Source organism: Pogoniulus pusillus, chromosome 8, assembly GCF_015220805.1.
Source record: "Pogoniulus pusillus isolate bPogPus1 chromosome 8, bPogPus1.pri, whole genome shotgun sequence".
Taxonomy (NCBI): Eukaryota; Metazoa; Chordata; class Aves; order Piciformes; family Lybiidae; genus Pogoniulus; species Pogoniulus pusillus.
Window position 1 is genome coordinate 1,137,152 of NC_087271.1, and position 16,810 is coordinate 1,153,961.

The following is a 16,810-nucleotide window of genomic DNA, read 5'->3' on the forward strand; positions in this document are numbered from 1 at the left end:
GAAGTAGTGATGGTGACAGAAAAGCTCTGCACCCCTCTGTTCCCAATAGATGCTGAGGTTTGCCTCAGCAGACCTCTCCATAGGTAGCATCTCATGACTCTTCCCCACTACAGCACCAAAAGCCTAACCTGTGCTTGGTCTGTGCCCCCCAGAGTCCTCATACACTGCCAGTACACACAGAGACAGGCCAGGCAGTCCTCTGGTCACCCGGATCAATGCAACACTGCCCTCCCCAGCTTGACTAACTGCACGCTGCCTCCTCTCTCACAGGCTTTCCCCCAGCCAGCATGGAACTAACCCAGCCACCTTGCCTTGCAAAGTACCTTCAGTGGCACACAAGGTTGCGGTGTCCTCGTACTGATTCAGGTACGTTGGGGTTCCTCCATCACTGCACTGCTCTTCAAGCTGAGCACTGAGAGCATGAAAGGAGAAATAAAAGAGAAGAGATTGGTTTGGGTTTTTTTCCCCTGACTCTTTTAGAAGTCTGAAAGAAAACAATATTTCAGCTGAAGGACAAAGAATTCAACTGCTTTGAAGCCACATGAAAGCAAAGGCAAAGCAGGAACTCCCTGGAGGGAGCGGGGACCTGTGCCTGATGCAGGACTCAGCTGAGCCTCACCCCAGCCCTGCACTTGCATCACTTCTCCTCTGAGAGGACAGGCAGCCCCAGGCACACGAAGGGGCTTCACACTGACATGATTGACTCCTGCCTGGAGGGATCCCTGGAGCAGAAACAGGCCCCCAGAACTCAAGGACCTCAGAGTGCAGCATTTCTGAAGCTGACCACAGCTACTTCAACACCAAACCCAACCCAGCTGCACTCTGCTGTGCTGGTGCCCACTTAAGGAAACAGGAAGGGAAAAGCAGAAGTATCAGAGGGCACATTCAAAGGTCCCACTCCTGAGCTTATCGAGCCACACATTCTGTGCTGACACAACAAGTGCCAAGTGTGACCTCAGCCCCAGCACCACACAGCCTCAAAGGCTTCCCAGCACAGTCTCCATCTCCTCATTTTCCTTTTTCTTTGCTCCTCTGGAATTTCAAACCAGCACCGTTTGGGCAATAGGTGCAGAGAGAAGCCCAGGTGTCCCCAGAGAACTCAGCAAGGGTCTCAAGGCTTCCCCTCCACCCATGGCAGCAGAACTGTCAGCAGCTTAAGGCAAGATGCAGTTTGTAACACACGCCGGGGATGGGCTGGAGCAGCGACAGAGCACCAGGAAGAGCTAGAGTGAGGACTTCCACCTTTTAGCAGGAGCACAGCTGAGGGAGAGTTTGGTTTACCTTGAATCACTCTGCTGGCACAGCTCAGCGTCAGCAGAGTAAGGCTTAAGCAGCTGATGCAAACCGCAACAGCAGGAACAAGCAACTCAGGGTGCATCTTAAACAGCCACGAAATCAGGGTAAGGAGTGAGAACAGAAGTCAGGCAGAACTTTGTGCTAACAGCAAGGACCATCCCAGCCCCCTGCAGTCCCCCAGCACCGGGGGCAGTGCCTGCCAGCTTGCTGGTGCCACAGCTTGTGTGGGCATGTAGGTCCCGTGGAAGGGAACACACACCCCAGCAGGCTGCACTCCTGCTGCAGGCTGCTCTTTGGGCCCCGGTGCCAGTGCTGCAGGAAGAGAAGACCTGGAGAAACCCCTGCCCTTCCCCTCTCCTAGCCCAGCCACAGGATAAAACCTCATCTCGGGAGCTCAGCTGGACACCCACGCAGCCGTTCACACACACAGGCTGCCCAGAGAGGCTGTGGAGCCTCCTCCTCTGGGGGCTTTCCAAACCCACCTACAAGCATCCCGGTGTGAACTACCCTAGGGGATCCTGCTTTGGCAGGGAGCTTGGGCTGGATGGTATCTGGAGGTCCCTTCCAACCTCTAAAGTTCTGTGACAGGAGGCAGAGATGGTGCTAAACATCACTATCACAGTGCTGCCCCAGAGCCAGCAGCCTGCCGGGCTGGCAGAGCCCTGCCCGGCCCCAGAGCGTTTATCCCCAAACAAGGAAGCAGAGCTCAAGCTTAGCTGGCACAAGCGACCAGGCAGGGCTCCTATGTGACCAGGCTCATTCCAGGTGAGGCTTCAGGGAGGGGAATTCCTGCTCCCAAACCCCCACGACTCCCACTGTGGCATGGGGAGCTAATTGAATTCCTTTCCTCAGTTATCAGCTGGCTAATATTTAACAAGTACCCCATGGGAAAGCCCAGGTCACAAGTGCCAGAGCACAACAGCAAAGCCTGCTGCAGCACAGCACCAAGACAGCTTCCTTCTGGTGCAGAGAACTCATAGAATCAACCAGGTTGGAAGAGAGCTCCAAGCTCATCCAGCCCAGCCTAGCACCCAGCCCTGGCCAAGCAACCAGACCATGGCACTAAGTGCCCCAGCCAGGCTTGGCTTCAACACCTCCAGGCACAGCCACTCCACCACCTCCCTGGGCAGCCCCTGACAGCTTTGGAGGTGCTTCTTTTCTTTGAGTCCTTTAAAACCAGCTCTCTTCTGACAACCAACCCTGTGCTGGGCAGCAGGGCAAGGGAGGGCATTCTGCCCCTTGGCTCTGCTCTCCTCACACCCCACCTGGGTGCAGTTCTGGAACCCCAACACAAGCAGAACATGGAAGTGTTGGAGGCAGTGCAGAGGAGGCCACCAAGATGCTGAGAGGGCTGCAGCAGCTCTGCTGTGAACACAGGCTGAGAGAGTTGGGGCTGTGCAGGCTGGAGAAGAGAAGGCTTGGAGGAGACCTTGGAGTGGCCTTGCAGGATCTGAAGGGGGCTACTATTGACAAGGTCTGGTACTGACAACACAAGCAGGAATGGGTTTGAGCTGGCAGAGGGAACATTGAAAGTGGATGTTAGGAAAGGGTTCTTTGCAGTGAGGGTGGTGAGACACTGGCACAGGTTGAGGGTGGTGAGACACGGGCAGAGGTTGCCCAGGGAGGTTGTGGAGCACAGAAGCACCGAACGTGATCTTAGATCTGTTCCAGTTTGTAGCTGTTGCTCCTTGGCTGACTGCTGCTGACCACCAAAAAGAGCTTGGCCTCAGCCACTTGACTCCCACCTCTCAGATATTTGTACTCATTGATCAGATCTCCTCTCAGCCTTCTCTTCTCCGCATTAAGCTGTGATAAGACAAGCAGCAATGGATGGAAGCTGCAGCACAGGAGGTTCCAGCTCAACAAAAGGGGAACTTCCTGACTGGAAGGGTCCCAGAGCCCTGGCACAGGCTGCCCAGAGAGGTTGTGGAGTCTCTTTCTCTGGAGCCTCTCCAGGTCTGTCTGGATGCGTTCCTGTGTGCCCTGAGCTGGATTGTGTGGCCCTGCTCTGGCAGGGGGCTTGGACTGGATGACAACATCCTGTGAGCCTGTGTAATATAACTGTGTCTAAGGTGTTGGACCCTTTTCAGGCATCCCTGCTATTAGGACCTGAACTGATCAACCCACGGCCTGCAGGGAGCTTGCATCACCACTCAATAGTCTCACTTCAGCAACTGGAGACAGCTAAAGTGCTGCAGTGGGGGCGGGAGGGCAGTGGCTGCACAAGCAGGCAGGAGGACAAGCTCCTCTGCTGCAGGGAAAGAACCACCCCAGCACCTGCTGCTTACACCAGGGCTTTGTTTCAGCAACAGCTCCCAAAAGCACCTCTGCACTGCAAACACCAGCCCGAGTATGAGGAAAACAGGAAGCAAAAAAGCACACAGGTGCTGAGTGATCTGTTCCAACAAAGCACCAGCAGTGTTCTCTCTCCAGCCATCCACACCACACCTAAGGACACGTGTGGGGCTTCCCATGTCACTTAAATCCAGACAGAAGTCACAGGATGGAGGAGAAAACAGAGAGGAAACATTAGGGGAGTCATAAAATCAGCCAGGTGGGAAGAGAGCTCCAAGCTCACCCAGCCCTGCCCAACCTACCAGACCATGGCACTCAGTGCCCCAGCCAGGCTTGGCTGCAACACCTCCAGGCACAGCCACTCCACCACCTCCCTGGGCAGCCCATTCCAGTGCCAATCACTCTCTCTGACAAATTCCTAACAACATCCAGCCTAGACCTGCCCTGGCACAGCTTGAGGCCGTGTCCCCGTGTTCTGTTGCTGGCTGCCTGGTTGTTGTGGCCAGAGTGCCCTTGGCCTTGCTCAGTCTCATCCCATTGGCCTCTGCCCACCCACCCAGCCTGGCCAGGTCCCTCTGCAGGGCTCTGCTACCCTCCAACAGCTCCACAGCTGCTCCTAGCTTGGTGCCATCTGCAAACTCACTGATGCTGGACTCAATCCCCTGCTCCAGATTATCACTGAAGATACTGAACAGGACTGTGCCCAGCACTGATCCCTGGGGCACAGCACCAGTGCCAGCTGGATGTGGCACCATTCACCACCACTGTCTGGGCCCAGCCCTCCAGCCAGTTCTTGACCCATACCAGAGTGAATCTGTCCAAGCCATGAGCTGCCAGCTTGGCCAGGAGCTGCTTGTGGCAGATGGTGTCAAAGGCTTTGCTGAAGTCCAGGTAGACCAAATAGACTTTGAGCTTCCCATGGAGGTTCACACAACCCTTGGAGCAAGTCAGTGCCTCCAGGAGCTGGGTGTTCCCTCCAGACCGCACCAGGACACTTCAGCACCACAGGGCAGGGATGCTCCTGGTACCCACAAGCCACACACTGCCTTGCCACATGCTTACCTTTCAGGGGTCAGGTAATCCTCTTCTCCAGCAGCTGCACACAAACACACATAGAGGATTAATGTTTGGAGGCAAGACTGAGTGCTCCTTTAGAATCATAGAATCAATAGCAGTGCTGAGCACAGAGGCAGAAGAACCTCACTTGTCCTGCTGCCCACACTGCTCCTGAGCCAGCCCAGGATGCCATTGGCTCTGCTGCCCACCTGGGCACACTGGTGGCTCATCTTCAGCTCCTCTCTACCAGCACCCCCAGCTCCCTCTCTGCCTCCCTGAAACTGTTTGGTTCTTTTTACTGTCGAGGAAGATGTTAAGAACAATGTTTTAGGATCAGAGAAAGCTTTGGGTTGGAGAGGACCTCCAAAGGTCATCTTAGTCCATCCCCTCTGCAGTAAACAGGGGCATCCCCCAACCAGATCAGGTTTCCCAGAGCCCCATCAAGCCTGACCTCGAATGCCTCCAGGGATGGGACCTCCACTACCTCCCTAAGCAACCTGTTCCATTGTTCCACCACCCTCACAGCAAACTGCTTCTTCCTAATGCTTAAACCTCTTTCCAAAGTCTTATTCCTGTGCTTTTGGAATCGTGACCTTACAGGTGACAGTAACCAGCAGAGCAGAACCATTCACTCTCTGCAGATCAGGTTTGGGAAGAGAGAGAGCAGAAATCTCTTACCTGTTTGGTGTCCTCTGTGTCCACAAGGCACAGCACGTTGGAAAGCGCCGAGATCAAACCTCTGGGGTCTCGCAGGCTTCTCAGGGGCAGGACCCAGGGATTCAGCTGCAGGCAGAGGTTTAACCCTTGGCTCCTTGCTCCTGGGGCTGAGAGGGCATTTTCCTGCTCGAGGCTGGCACAGAGGATGCTCTAATCCTGCTCCAGAGAAGCACAAGGACAGGCAGCAATTAGCCCCAACTTCAGCAAAAATCAGCTGGGATCAGTAGTGTCCCACTGATGTTTCCAGCCCACTCTGCTTCCCAGCATCACAGAAGGGTTTAGGATGGAAGGGACCTCAGAGAGCAGCCAGTTCCAACCCTCACTACAACAGGTTGCTCAAAGCCTCATCCAGCCTGGTCCTGAACACCTCCAGGGAGATCAAAGATCACGTTGGATGATTCTGTGCTCCACAGCCTCCCAGGGCAACCTGTGCCAGTGTCTCACCACTCTCAACCTGTGCCAGTGTCTCACCACCCTCACTGCAAACAACCCTTTCCTAACATCCACTTTCAGTCTCCCCTCTGCCACTTCAAACCCATTCCTCCTCATCCTCTCATTACCAGACCTTGTCAATAGTCCCTCCCCAGCCCTCCTGTAGCCCCCTGCAGACACTGCAAGGCCACTCCAAGGGCTCCTCCAAGCCTTCTCTTCTCCAGCCTGCACAGCCCCAACTCTCTCAGCCTGTGCTCACAGCAGAGCTGCTGCAGCCCTCTCAGCATCTTGGTGGCCTCCTCTGCACTGCCTCCAACACTTCCATGTGCTGCTTGTGCTGGGGGCTCCAGAACTGCCCCCAGGACTGCAGGTTGGTGTGAGGAGAGCAGAGCCAAGGGGCAGAATGCCCTCCCTTGCCCTGCTGCAGCCCAGCACAGGGTTGTGTCTGGGCTGCACTCCCCCTGCAGCCTCCTGTTGAGCTTTTCCTCAGTCCAGACCCCCAGGGCCTGTTCCTCAGGGCTGCTCTCAGCCATTCCCCACCCAGCCTGGAGCTGTGCTTGGGATTGCACCCAGCTAGGTGCAGGACCTTACCCTTGGCCTTCCAGTTTCAGCATCCCTGTTTCACAGTGGAGCTCTCACCACACTCCCAGAATGGAAAAATGAGAAGGAAATGTCCATTTTGACAGCTTTTGATGAAGGTTAACTGTGCTGGGGCCTCAGCTCTCAACAGCTCCCTTCCTCTGGATCATAAACCACTACCCCAATCTGCTGTACCCATAACATTTTAATCTGCCAGGATTTAGGGCCATGGCTGTTTGCAAGGCACAGCCCTGCAAGGAAAGCTGTCCAGGGTAAACAGAGACCTCAGCTTCTCAGTGCTCCTGCACTTGGCATGACATCAGCAAGAGGAACTGAGCAGCATTCAAGTTCCCTAGCACCAGTTTCTATAAGAAATGCTGCAAGGAGGATATGCTCTGCAAGCTCAGATGGGACCTTCTGCAAAGCTGGGAAGGTGCAGAGGTTGGGTGGGGGAGGGAGGATTATAATTGGAACTAAACTGTCCTTGCAGAAAAGTTCAAGCAGGACATAGCAACAAGAACCTTAAATCTGCCAAAGCAGATCAAATCCACTCTTCACCCTACTCTCAAACCTCAGGCAACTTCTTCAAGTGAGCTTAAAAATACATAGAATCAGGCAGGGCTGGAAGGGACCACAAGGAGCAGCCAGTTCCAAGCCCCCTGCCATGCCCAGGGACACCCTACCCTAGAGCAGGCTGCACACAGCCTCAGCCAGCCTGGCCTGAAACACCTCCAGCCAGGGGGCCATAACCACCTCCCTGGGCAACCCCTTCCAGGTTCTCATCACCAACAACTTCCTCCTCACCTCAGCTTTGCTCCAATCCCCCCAGGCCTGGCACTCCCCCAGAGCCTAAAAAGTCCCTCCCCAGATTTTTGTAGCCCCCTTCAGATGCTGGAAGGCCACAAGAAGGTCACCTGGGAGCCTCCTCTGCTCCAGCCTGCACAGCCCCAACTCTTCCAGTCTGTGCTCACAGCAGAGCTGCTGCAGCCTCTGAGCATCCTCCTGGCCCTGCTCTGGACACTCTCCAGCATCTCCACAGCCCTCTTGGAATAGAGGCTCCAGAACTGCACCCAGGACTGCAGGTGGAGTCTGGGGAGAGCAGAGCCAAGGGGCAGAATTCCCTCCCTTGCCCTGCTGCCCACACTGCTCTTGCTGCAGCCCAGCACAGGGTTGTGTCTGGGCTGCACTCCCCCTGCAGGCTCCTGTTGAGCTTTTCCTCAGCCCAGACCCCCAGGGCCTGTTCCTCAGCCATTCCCCACCCAGCCAAAACATGCATATATATCTGAACAGCAATGCCTGTCTCTATCCTCAGTGTAAAGAGCACAGCTTACTGTACCTTTCTGCTGCTGAGTTTGCTCTCCTGGTGCACGATCCCCTGGCTGGCAGGCTGCAGCTGCCACCCTGCTCTCAACAGCAACTCCACCAGAGCTCCTGTGTCCTCGGGGAGCCTGGGGAAGGGCCAGCCCATTGCTGTGCAGAGCATCCTTCTTCTGGACAGGCAAGTCCAGCACGGGCTTGCTTCCAGACAGTGGCATCCTGCTGTTGCTTGGTGCAGCTGGAGCCTGTGCCAGCCTCTGCTCTGGGCAGGGCTGCACGTACAAGTTCGCTGCCCGCTGGGGCAGGGGCACTGTGCTTGCTTTGTCCCCATGGGATAGAGTCTTCTCCCACATCTGGAGGGCATGGTGGAAAGAACTTGGGAGCTGAGGGCTCTCTGGAGACGTTTGGGCTGGTGCTTGCTGGCCTGTGCAACAGGATGGCAGAGGCTCCTCTAGACCTGTCTTCAGGGAACTCAGCCCTTCCCCCGAGGCATTGCCTCCGTGGGCATCGTTGTGCCCCAGCGGCTTGGACCGAGGCCACACCAGAGGCTTGTGCTGGGAGGCAGGGGGGACAGGTTCATCCTTGGGGCTCAGTATTATGACTTTCCTCTTAGTCAAGGGCAGAGGGCTGAGCACAGCATCCTCTCCAGAGTCCAGCTTTGGCTGGACCCTGACTGGAGGCTTCCTGAGTGGGTGCAGGAGCTTTGTGGCCAAGTCGGGGTCACTCTGAAACTTTGCTCGCAGGGCCTGGAAATCAGTCACACCTTCCTGAGGGGGGAGAGAGGAGAGCACAAAACACCCACTTTCAGAGATGACAACAGGCAAGAGATGCCATCATGATCACAGAATCATTTAGCTTGGAAGGGACCTCAAAGCCCATCCAGTTCCAACCCACCACCATGAGCAGAGACACCTCCTGCTAGAACAGGTCACTCAAAGCCTCATCCAGCCTGGCTTTGAACACCTCCAGGGAGGCTGTGGAGCACAGAGTCACAGAATGTGATCAAAGATCTGTGATTCTGTGCTTCACAACCTCCCTGGGCAACCTGTGCCAGTGTCTCACCACCCTCACTGCAAAGAACCCTTCCCTAACATCCAATTTCAGTCTCCCCTCTGCCACTTCAAACCCATTCCTCCTCATCCTCTCATTACCAGACCTTCTCAATAGTCCCTCCCCAGAAGGAAGGCTGTAGCCAGGTGGGGTTGGGCTCTGCTGCCAGGCACCCAGCAACAGAACAAGGGGACACAGTCTCAAGCTGTGCCAGGGAAGGTCTAGGCTGGCTGTTAGGAGGAAGTTGTTGCCCAAGTGATTGGCATTGGAATGGGCTGCCCAGGGAGGTGGTGGAGTGACTGTGCCTGGAGGTGTTGAAGCCAAGCCTGGCTGGGGCACTTAGTGCCATGGTCTGGTTGCTTGGCCAGGGCTGGGTGAGCTTGGAGCTCTCTCCCAACCTGTTCTGATCCCATGGTTTCTTTTTCTGCCTGCAGTGTGGAGGTTTTCAATTCAGTCCCCAACTGAACGAGGCAGAAAACTATGAAGGCAAATTTATGAGCTCCTTAAGCCCTTGAACTGCTCTGTAACTTTTTATATGCCATGCTTACGTTAGGCACACCACTCTGGCAGCTTAGATGGGAGCAGAGAACTGCAAAGCTTCCTGAGAGAACCTGCCTAATGAGGAAATTGGAAAAAATTATCTAGGGCAGAACTTGGTTATGCTGGGGGGAAAAAACAGCCAAGCCCCAGCCTTAAGTGTTAAGGCAGGACAGCTGAATAGCACACTGAGGGCTTGCTGCCCTTAATTGCATGATTTACTGAACACTGACAGCTCCTCCTGAATAACCTCTTTCACTGGCTTTATTACTTTCACAGGGCAGAGCATGATGTAAAGAAAGCAACCCTTGGGGATGCAGGTTTGAAGCACAGACTGGTTTAGGTTGGAAGGGACCTCAAAGCTCAGCCAGTTCCAACCCCTTGCCATCGGCAGGGATACCTCCCACTAGGACAGGCTGCTCAAGGACTCATCCAACCTGGCCTTGAACACCTCCCTGGGCAACCTGTGCCAGTGTCTCACCACCCTCACTCCAAACAACCTTTTCCTAACATCCACTTTCAATCTTCTGCCACTTCAAACCCATTCCTCCTCATCCTCTCATTACCAGACCTTGTCAATAGTCCCTCCACAGCCTTCCTCTATCCCCCTTCAGATCCTGCAAGGCCACTCCAAGGTCTCCTCCAAGCCTTCTCTTCTCCAGCCTGCACAGCCCCAACTCTCTCAGCCTGTGCTCACAGCAGAGCTGCTGCAGCCCTCTCAGCATCTTGGTGGCCTCCTCTGCACTGCCTCCAACACTTCCATGTGCTGCTTGTGCTGGGGGCTCCAGAACTGCCCCCAGGAGTGCAGGAGGGGTGTGAGGAGAGCAGAGCCAAGGGGCAGAATCCCCTCCCTTGCCCTGCTGGCCAGGGAAGCCAATCACTCCAACTCTACTTCATAGGAGCACAATGCTGCGTGAGCTGCCCGGGCAGAGGTGAGCTGATGGCAAGGGGAGTTCTCAAAAGCACAAGGAGGATGAATCAGGTTTGGGGGTGTTGGGGAGAGTGGAACAAAAATAATCCCACACATACCAAATCACTCCAGCAATGCCAGCCAGGAAATCAAGCAGTGAGGTGCCCTAATGCAACTGCACTGAGCTTTAGCATGTGCTGCAGCAACAGTTGAAGAGTTCGGTGCTGTTCACCTCTCCTCACTCATTTTCTTTAGCTCACAGCTCCTCACCAGTGCACTCAGAGAAAAGAATGACCTGCATGTCTCAGTTTACCACAGGTGAGGCAGACTCCTGGCAAAGAGGGCTTCTTAGTCAAGCTCCTTCCTGGCACTGCCTTTAATTAAAGAGGGTTGGGTATGAGCTTCCCTTCCCCATCCCTCTCAAGTTGTTCTTCCTCTTGTCTCAAAATGACAGCTTCAAATGACTTGTCCCATTAACTGGAAGGTTATCTGTGCTTAAGGCCCACCACTAGAACACAGCTTCCCCCACTCTGCAGTCTGCACACTGGAGCTGTGGGATCACGAGCTCTAGGCAAGAGGTTGGACTTGATGGCCTCAAAGGTCCCTTCCAACCTCGACAGTACTGTGATTCTGTGATACTGGTGCCTATGCCACAAGCAGATCTGGTGCAGGAGAGAGATGTAAGGCCCCTGGCTGAGCACACTGAATCACCTGGAAGGATGGAGTTAAACTGCACTGCATGTCCACCTCCTGCACTCCCACACCTGGCCAAGTACTATCTCCCTCCCCACAACGCCAACCACTCTCTCTGCCAACAGCTTCCTCCTCACATCCAGCCTAGACCTCCCCTGCCTCAACTCCAGACTCTGTCCCCTTGTTCTGTTGCTGGGTGCCTGGCAGCAGAGCCCAACCCCACCTGGCTACAGCCTCCCTGCAGGCAGCTGCAGACAGCAATGAGCTCTGCCCTGAGCCTCCTCTGCTGCAGGCTGCACACCCCCAGCTCCCTCAGCCTCTCCTCACAGGGCTCTGCTCCAGGCCCCTCCCCAGCCTTGCTGCCCTTCTCCAAACACCTTCCAGCACCTCAACATCTCTCTGCAATTCAGGAGCCCAGAGCTGGACACAGCACTCCAGGGGTGGCCTGAGCAGTGCTGAGCACAGGGGCAGAAGAACCTCCCCTGTCCTGCTACCCACACTGCTCCTGAGCCAGCCCAGGATGCCACTGGGACTGTTTCAGACCACAGACCTGCCTGAGTGACTCTCTGAGTCCATCCACCCACCTCTAGCTAGCTCAGGGAGATATTCAGCCTAAATCTGAGGCCACAGGCAAGGCAGAGACAAGCAATGCCCCAGCCACAGTGCCTCACCAGCCCAAGGAGGGTTCAGCACAACAGGGAGAGGCACTCCCCCGAAAATCAGACCAGCAGAGAGAACACAGCAATCGATCAAAAGGGTTGCCAACAGCTCACCCTATGCATTGCAGCTACATCTGGCCAGATCATTCCCTGTGAATAAGGCTACATTTGGCAAAATCCCACGCAGGATGAGAGAGGAAGAGAACAAAAAGGAGACAGACTTCCAGTGGCCGGAAAGCTGTGAGCATTACAGAGCCAGGGGACAGCTCAACTTCCCATATTTTCTCCCTGGAAATAAAACTCTCCTCTTATATCATTCTAGGGAGCAGAATGAAGCTTGACTTAAGCCTGTCATAAAGATACCAAGAGAACAGTTTGGGACCATAAAGATCAGAGATTGATACCCTTTAGAAAGGGCAGCAGCCTGAGGATTGTGCCCACACCAAGAGCTAACCAGGAGGACTCTAAGCCCCCGTTAGTTTGCTGCAGCTGAGGAAGCCCACTCGGGACGAGGCACACAGAATGGCCTTTTACCCTCCCGAGGTGGTTTTGCTCTTGGTTTCACCCACTCTTTATCTCGGCTTCCAGGGGAGCTCTCACGGGTGAATGTTTAATCAGCGCTGCCCTCTGCCCGGCAGCAGGGGTGGCTGGAGCTGAGCCCGGGCAGCCTGGGCACGCTGCAGGTAGCATCGGCTCATTAACCCGCCGGCCCCAGCCAGCAAAACGAAACCACCGCCAGCAGCACAAAGCCCTCCTCTGCTTCTCGGTTAGGGTACCAAGGCAGCCAGTGCGGCTCACAGCCGCAGGCGGGGGAAGAAACCGGGCACCGGCAGCCCCCCAACCGGTGCTCTGGGGCAGGAGAGCTGTCCCTTGGTGCCCCCACCCCGCCACGCCAAGCAGAAGCAGCGACCACAGCCTGCACCTAACCCTGCGGTTAGGCTGCCCCCGGCACTTCATGGAGGTAACAGCCCCGAGCCGCTAAAGCAAGCGGCGAGCTCGGGCAGGGGCAGCGGGGACAGAGCGGCAGCCCCGCAGTTACCACCTCCATCCCTGCGCCGCTCCTCCGCGCCGGTCCCCCGGCTCAGCCCGGCCGCACGGCTCCTGCTCCCCGCCGGCCGCCCAGCGCGCCTGCGCCTCAGCCTTTCAGCAGGTGAGGCGGGACACGGCCACGGCCACACCTGGCGCTCGGACGGACCCGCCCCGGGGCGGGCAGCGCTGCACCGGGCAGCGCCGAGCCTGCCTGCCCCCGGGCCCTGCCCCGCCGCAGCCTGCGCCCGGCTCACCCCGAGGGCAGCCTCCGCGGGGTGACAAAGGCAACGGCCGTCTCCGGGGTGGGTTTCCAACGGAAAAAGGAAGGACACCTCCTTGCCCCACCCGTGTCCCGATCACAGAACCGTTCTGGTTGGAGAAGAGCTTTAAGAGCGCTGACTCCAGCCCTTATCTGACCACCAAGTCCGGATCTAACCCACGCCCCTCAGCACCGCACTTCTGCATCTTTGAAACACTGCCAGGGGTGAGGATGCAACCACCTCCCTGGGGAGCCTCTTCCAGAGTTTGGGAACCCTTTGAGTGAGGATTTTTCTTCCAATATCCAACCTGAGCATTCCCTGGTGCAACATGAGGCTATTTGCTCTCATCCTATCACTTGTTACTAGGGAGAAGACTCTCACTCACACACACACCACCTTGCTACAACCTCCATTCAGGGAGCTGTATCACAGAATCAATCAGGTGGGAAGAGAGCTCCAAGCTCAGCCAGCCCAACCTAGCACCCAGCTCTGGCCAAGCAACCAGACCATGGCACTAAGTGCCCCAGCCAGGCTTGGCTTCAACACCTCCAGGCACGGTCCCTCCACCACCTCCCTGGGCAGCCCATTCCAATGCCAATCACTCTGACAACATCTTCCTCCTGACATCCAGCCTAGACCTCCTCTGGCACAGCTTGAGACTGTGTCCCCAGCTTTGGCTGTGTGAGCCAACTAATTCTGCTACTAGCCCCCCTTACTGATCCTCCAAGCTCACCTTGCACATAAGGCAAACTCTGGGATAAGGCAGAGGGGTGGAAAGAAGGTGGAAGGGTGGTTGGGAGCCCTCCTGGGCACTCTGGTTTCTGGCAGGGCTGTTGTGCTTCTCTATTACTCTTAACTTGTCTCTTTCTGTCTATAGCTGTGAATACTGTAACCATCTGCTCATCTCTTGTGCTGAGCTGTGAGCATAAAGCTTCAGTTCTTACCTTCCAGCAGGCTGAGTCTAGGCTGGGTGATTTCATATGAGTGGTGGGGGGGGAGGGAACTCCCAAACTATCACAGCACCAAAAGCCTTGCCCCAGGCACCCCTTGGGTGGGACTGCTGGTCTCACAGCCTAACCTGACTCTGCTTTCCAAAGCTAACCTCGAGGAGGGATGAGAAAACCAAACCAAACCAAACCCCCAGGAAGATAAACTGGGGGGGAAGACTAATAGCTGGGAGCCATGACTCGGAGCGCGACTCTCGTTCCTCACCACATAAAAAGCCCTGCTGCTGCCTGGTGGTCTCAGAGAAGAAAGAGGGGGGTCCTGCTGAGCTGGGAGTTGGCAGGGAAGGCCCCCCAAGGCAGGCCTGGAGCTGCAGCGTGCTGAGCATGAATGCCTGCTTTGTGTGCAGGTAGCCAGGGAGGATTTATGGCCCGCCCAGCGCTACCAGCGCAGGCTCTGAATTAAGGCACTGTTGGAGCCGCCGGAGCTGTGGCCCCGTGGCAAAGCAGAGGGCAGACTCCTCTGTGCAGGCTCCAAAAATGAAAAGAACATGCCCAAAGGCTTCTTTAAAACACGCCTCTGGTGCCTGCTGGCCCTGGTGGAGCTCCTCTGCCCTCACCTCCCTTCCCCAGCAGCCCCAGGGCTGCCGTAACTCACGTGGGGCTATAGTAACTGCGTGGGCAGCTCGGTGCAGCCCTGGTGTAGCCCTGGTGTAGCCCTGGTGTAGCCCTGGTGGTGTGCACATCAAACACTGCAGAAGGGGAAGCTGGCTCCAGACCCTCCGGGGGAATGCCTGGAGATAAGGAGCTGGAGCTGCCACCTGTAAATGGAACACATGGAGAGACCAGTCAGGAGACAACGAACCAGGACTTTCTGTCCTCTCTGAAGTGCTGCAGGGAATGCAGGTAACCTTTTCAGGAGCCCTTCTCCTCCTGCCCCAACTCTTCCCACAGTGCTGGTGCCTCCAGCTGGTCCCCAAACCAAACTGTCATGACCAGCAGCGTCCCAGAAACCACAATGACTACCTTGTCCACCACTGCTGTTACACTGCCAGGAGCTTGTAGTTTGGTCTGGGTTTGTGTGTCAGAAGCAGTGACCCAGAGCAGGAGCTCCCAGGCACAGCCTCGGCTTGAATAAAAGCAAAGACCACTACTGAGAGCCACAGCAGCAAACGCTGCCTAAGCAGGCACCACCTCCCCAGAACGAACAATTTCAGCCTGTCTGCAAAGGTGAAGTTGATGATTTGGGTCTAGGGGATGAGTCTCATGAGGAGAGGCTGAGGGAACTGGGCTTGTTTAGTCTGGGGGAAAGTGGGCTTCTGGGGAAACCTGAGCAAGGCTCTACAACTACATGAAAGAGGCTGCAGTGAGCAGGGGGTCGGTCTCTTCTCCCAGGTAACAGGAGATGGAAGGAGAGGAAATGGCCTCAAGTTGTGCCAGGGCAGGTTTACTTTGGACATTAGGAAAACAAATTTCTTCACTGAAAGTATTGTCAAGCCCTGGAGCAGGCTGCCCAGGGAAGTGGTTGGAGCCACCATCCCTGGAGGGATTGAAAAGCTGTGCAGAGGTGGTGCTGAGGGACATGGTTTAGTGGTGGGCTTAGAATTGCTGGGTTCCTGGTTAGTCCTGATGGTCTTAAAAGACTTTTCCAATCCCAGTGGTTCTATGATTTGGCTTTAAACTGGAAGAGGCTAGATTTAGATCAAAAGAAATCCCCCACTGTGATAGTGGTGAGACACTGGAACAGGTTGTCCAGAGAAACTGTGGATACCTCATCCCTGAAAGTGGTCAAAGCCAGGTTGGATGGGGCTTGGAGCAGCCTGGTCTAGTGGAAGGTGTCTGTGGCATGGCAGGGAGAGGGTTTAAAAGCTGTGTAGAGATGGTGCTGGGGGATATGGTTTAGCAGTGGGCTTGGAATTGCTGGGTTCATGGTTAGTCTCAATGGTCTTAAAAGTCTTTTTCCAACCTCACTGACCCTATGATGTAGATTTATTACTTTTCTTCTGGCAGTGATGCAATTAATATCTTCTATGGACACAGCAGGCCACGGGCTGCAAGCACAGCTTTCTGCAGAGGTCTTTTCCCTGCACCATCCCTCTCAGCTGCCTGCTGCCCGGTGGGAACAGTCAGAGGGCGCAGCTATATTCTAACAGAGTTGGATTTGCTGCTTTTCAGATTTCACAGAGGCATTACTTGACACCAGAAACAAGAGCAGAGCTTGGGGACAGGACTTATGCCTAATCCTTCAGACTTCCAGAAGGAAGGAGCAGTGAGGCTGGTGAAAGCCAGGGCAATGTGGGGGCAGACCAGTTTGCTTTGGAAGATAACTAGACTTTGGGCTTGGATAAGGTGGAGAAGAGAAGGCTCCAGGGAAACCTTACAATGGCCTTTCAGCACTTAAAGGCTGGGGAAGGACTCTGTATCAGGATTTAAACAGATTAATAGATTGGAAGAGATTCAGATTGGAATGGGCTGCCCAGGGAGCTGGTGGAGTGGCTGTGCCTGGAGGTGTTGAAGCCAAGCCTGGCTGGGGCACTTAGTGCCATGGTCTGGTTGCTTGGCCAGGGCTGGGTGCTAGGTTGGGCTGGATGAGCTTGGAGCTCTCTTCCATCCTGCTTGATTCTATGATTCATATTAGATTGGGGATGACCTGAGAAGATACTTTCCCTCATCACAGCTACTGGCCCCACAGCCACTGGCCAGCACAGCTGGAAGGAGATGGGAGGCAGAAGAGAGGGAAAGAGCTGCCCCTGGGTGCAATGCAATACCTGAAAGAAGGGAAGAAGGCTTCAGAACCCAGAAGAAAACCGGCAGAAGCAGATGGAAGGGCACATTCTTGTGCCAGGAAGAATTTAGTCTCTGGTTTTCTGTCGTGTTGTGTCCCCAGGAGGGCCAGAGCAGCAAGCCCAGCCTGGCCCCCTGCTCCTCTCCCTCTCTTCCCGGCGGTGATATCGCAGGCTCCCAGCAGAGGGGGAGATAGGATCGCTTGTTCCAGCCAGCCGCTTGCTGGCCTTGCCTCACCGGCACCAAGCAGGA

The 16,810-nt window shown here is 55.5% G+C and overlaps 2 protein-coding genes across 2 annotated transcripts in view; one reads left to right on the top strand and one right to left on the bottom strand.

The window, feature by feature from the left end:
* Window positions 1-264: 264 nt before the first annotated feature.
* LOC135177785 (FYN-binding protein 2-like) lies at window positions 265-12,676 on the bottom strand. The gene is made up of 5 exons (XM_064148243.1): window positions 12,584-12,676; window positions 7,712-8,459; window positions 5,326-5,520; window positions 4,654-4,687; window positions 265-412 (listed from the first exon to the last, which is right to left on the bottom strand). The coding sequence occupies exons 1-5, from the start codon at window positions 12,587-12,589 to the stop codon at window positions 265-267; spliced, it is 1,131 nt and encodes a 376-aa protein (XP_064004313.1). The 5' UTR covers window positions 12,590-12,676.
* A 1,888-nt stretch (window positions 12,677-14,564) lies between these two features.
* C8A (complement C8 alpha chain) overlaps window positions 14,565-16,810 on the top strand; it is a 29,999-nt gene continuing 27,753 nt past the window's right edge. The window contains exon 1 of the mRNA XM_064148244.1: window positions 14,565-14,680. Within this exon, the coding sequence (XP_064004314.1) occupies window positions 14,565-14,680 (116 nt within the window). The remainder of the gene's footprint in view (window positions 14,681-16,810) is intronic.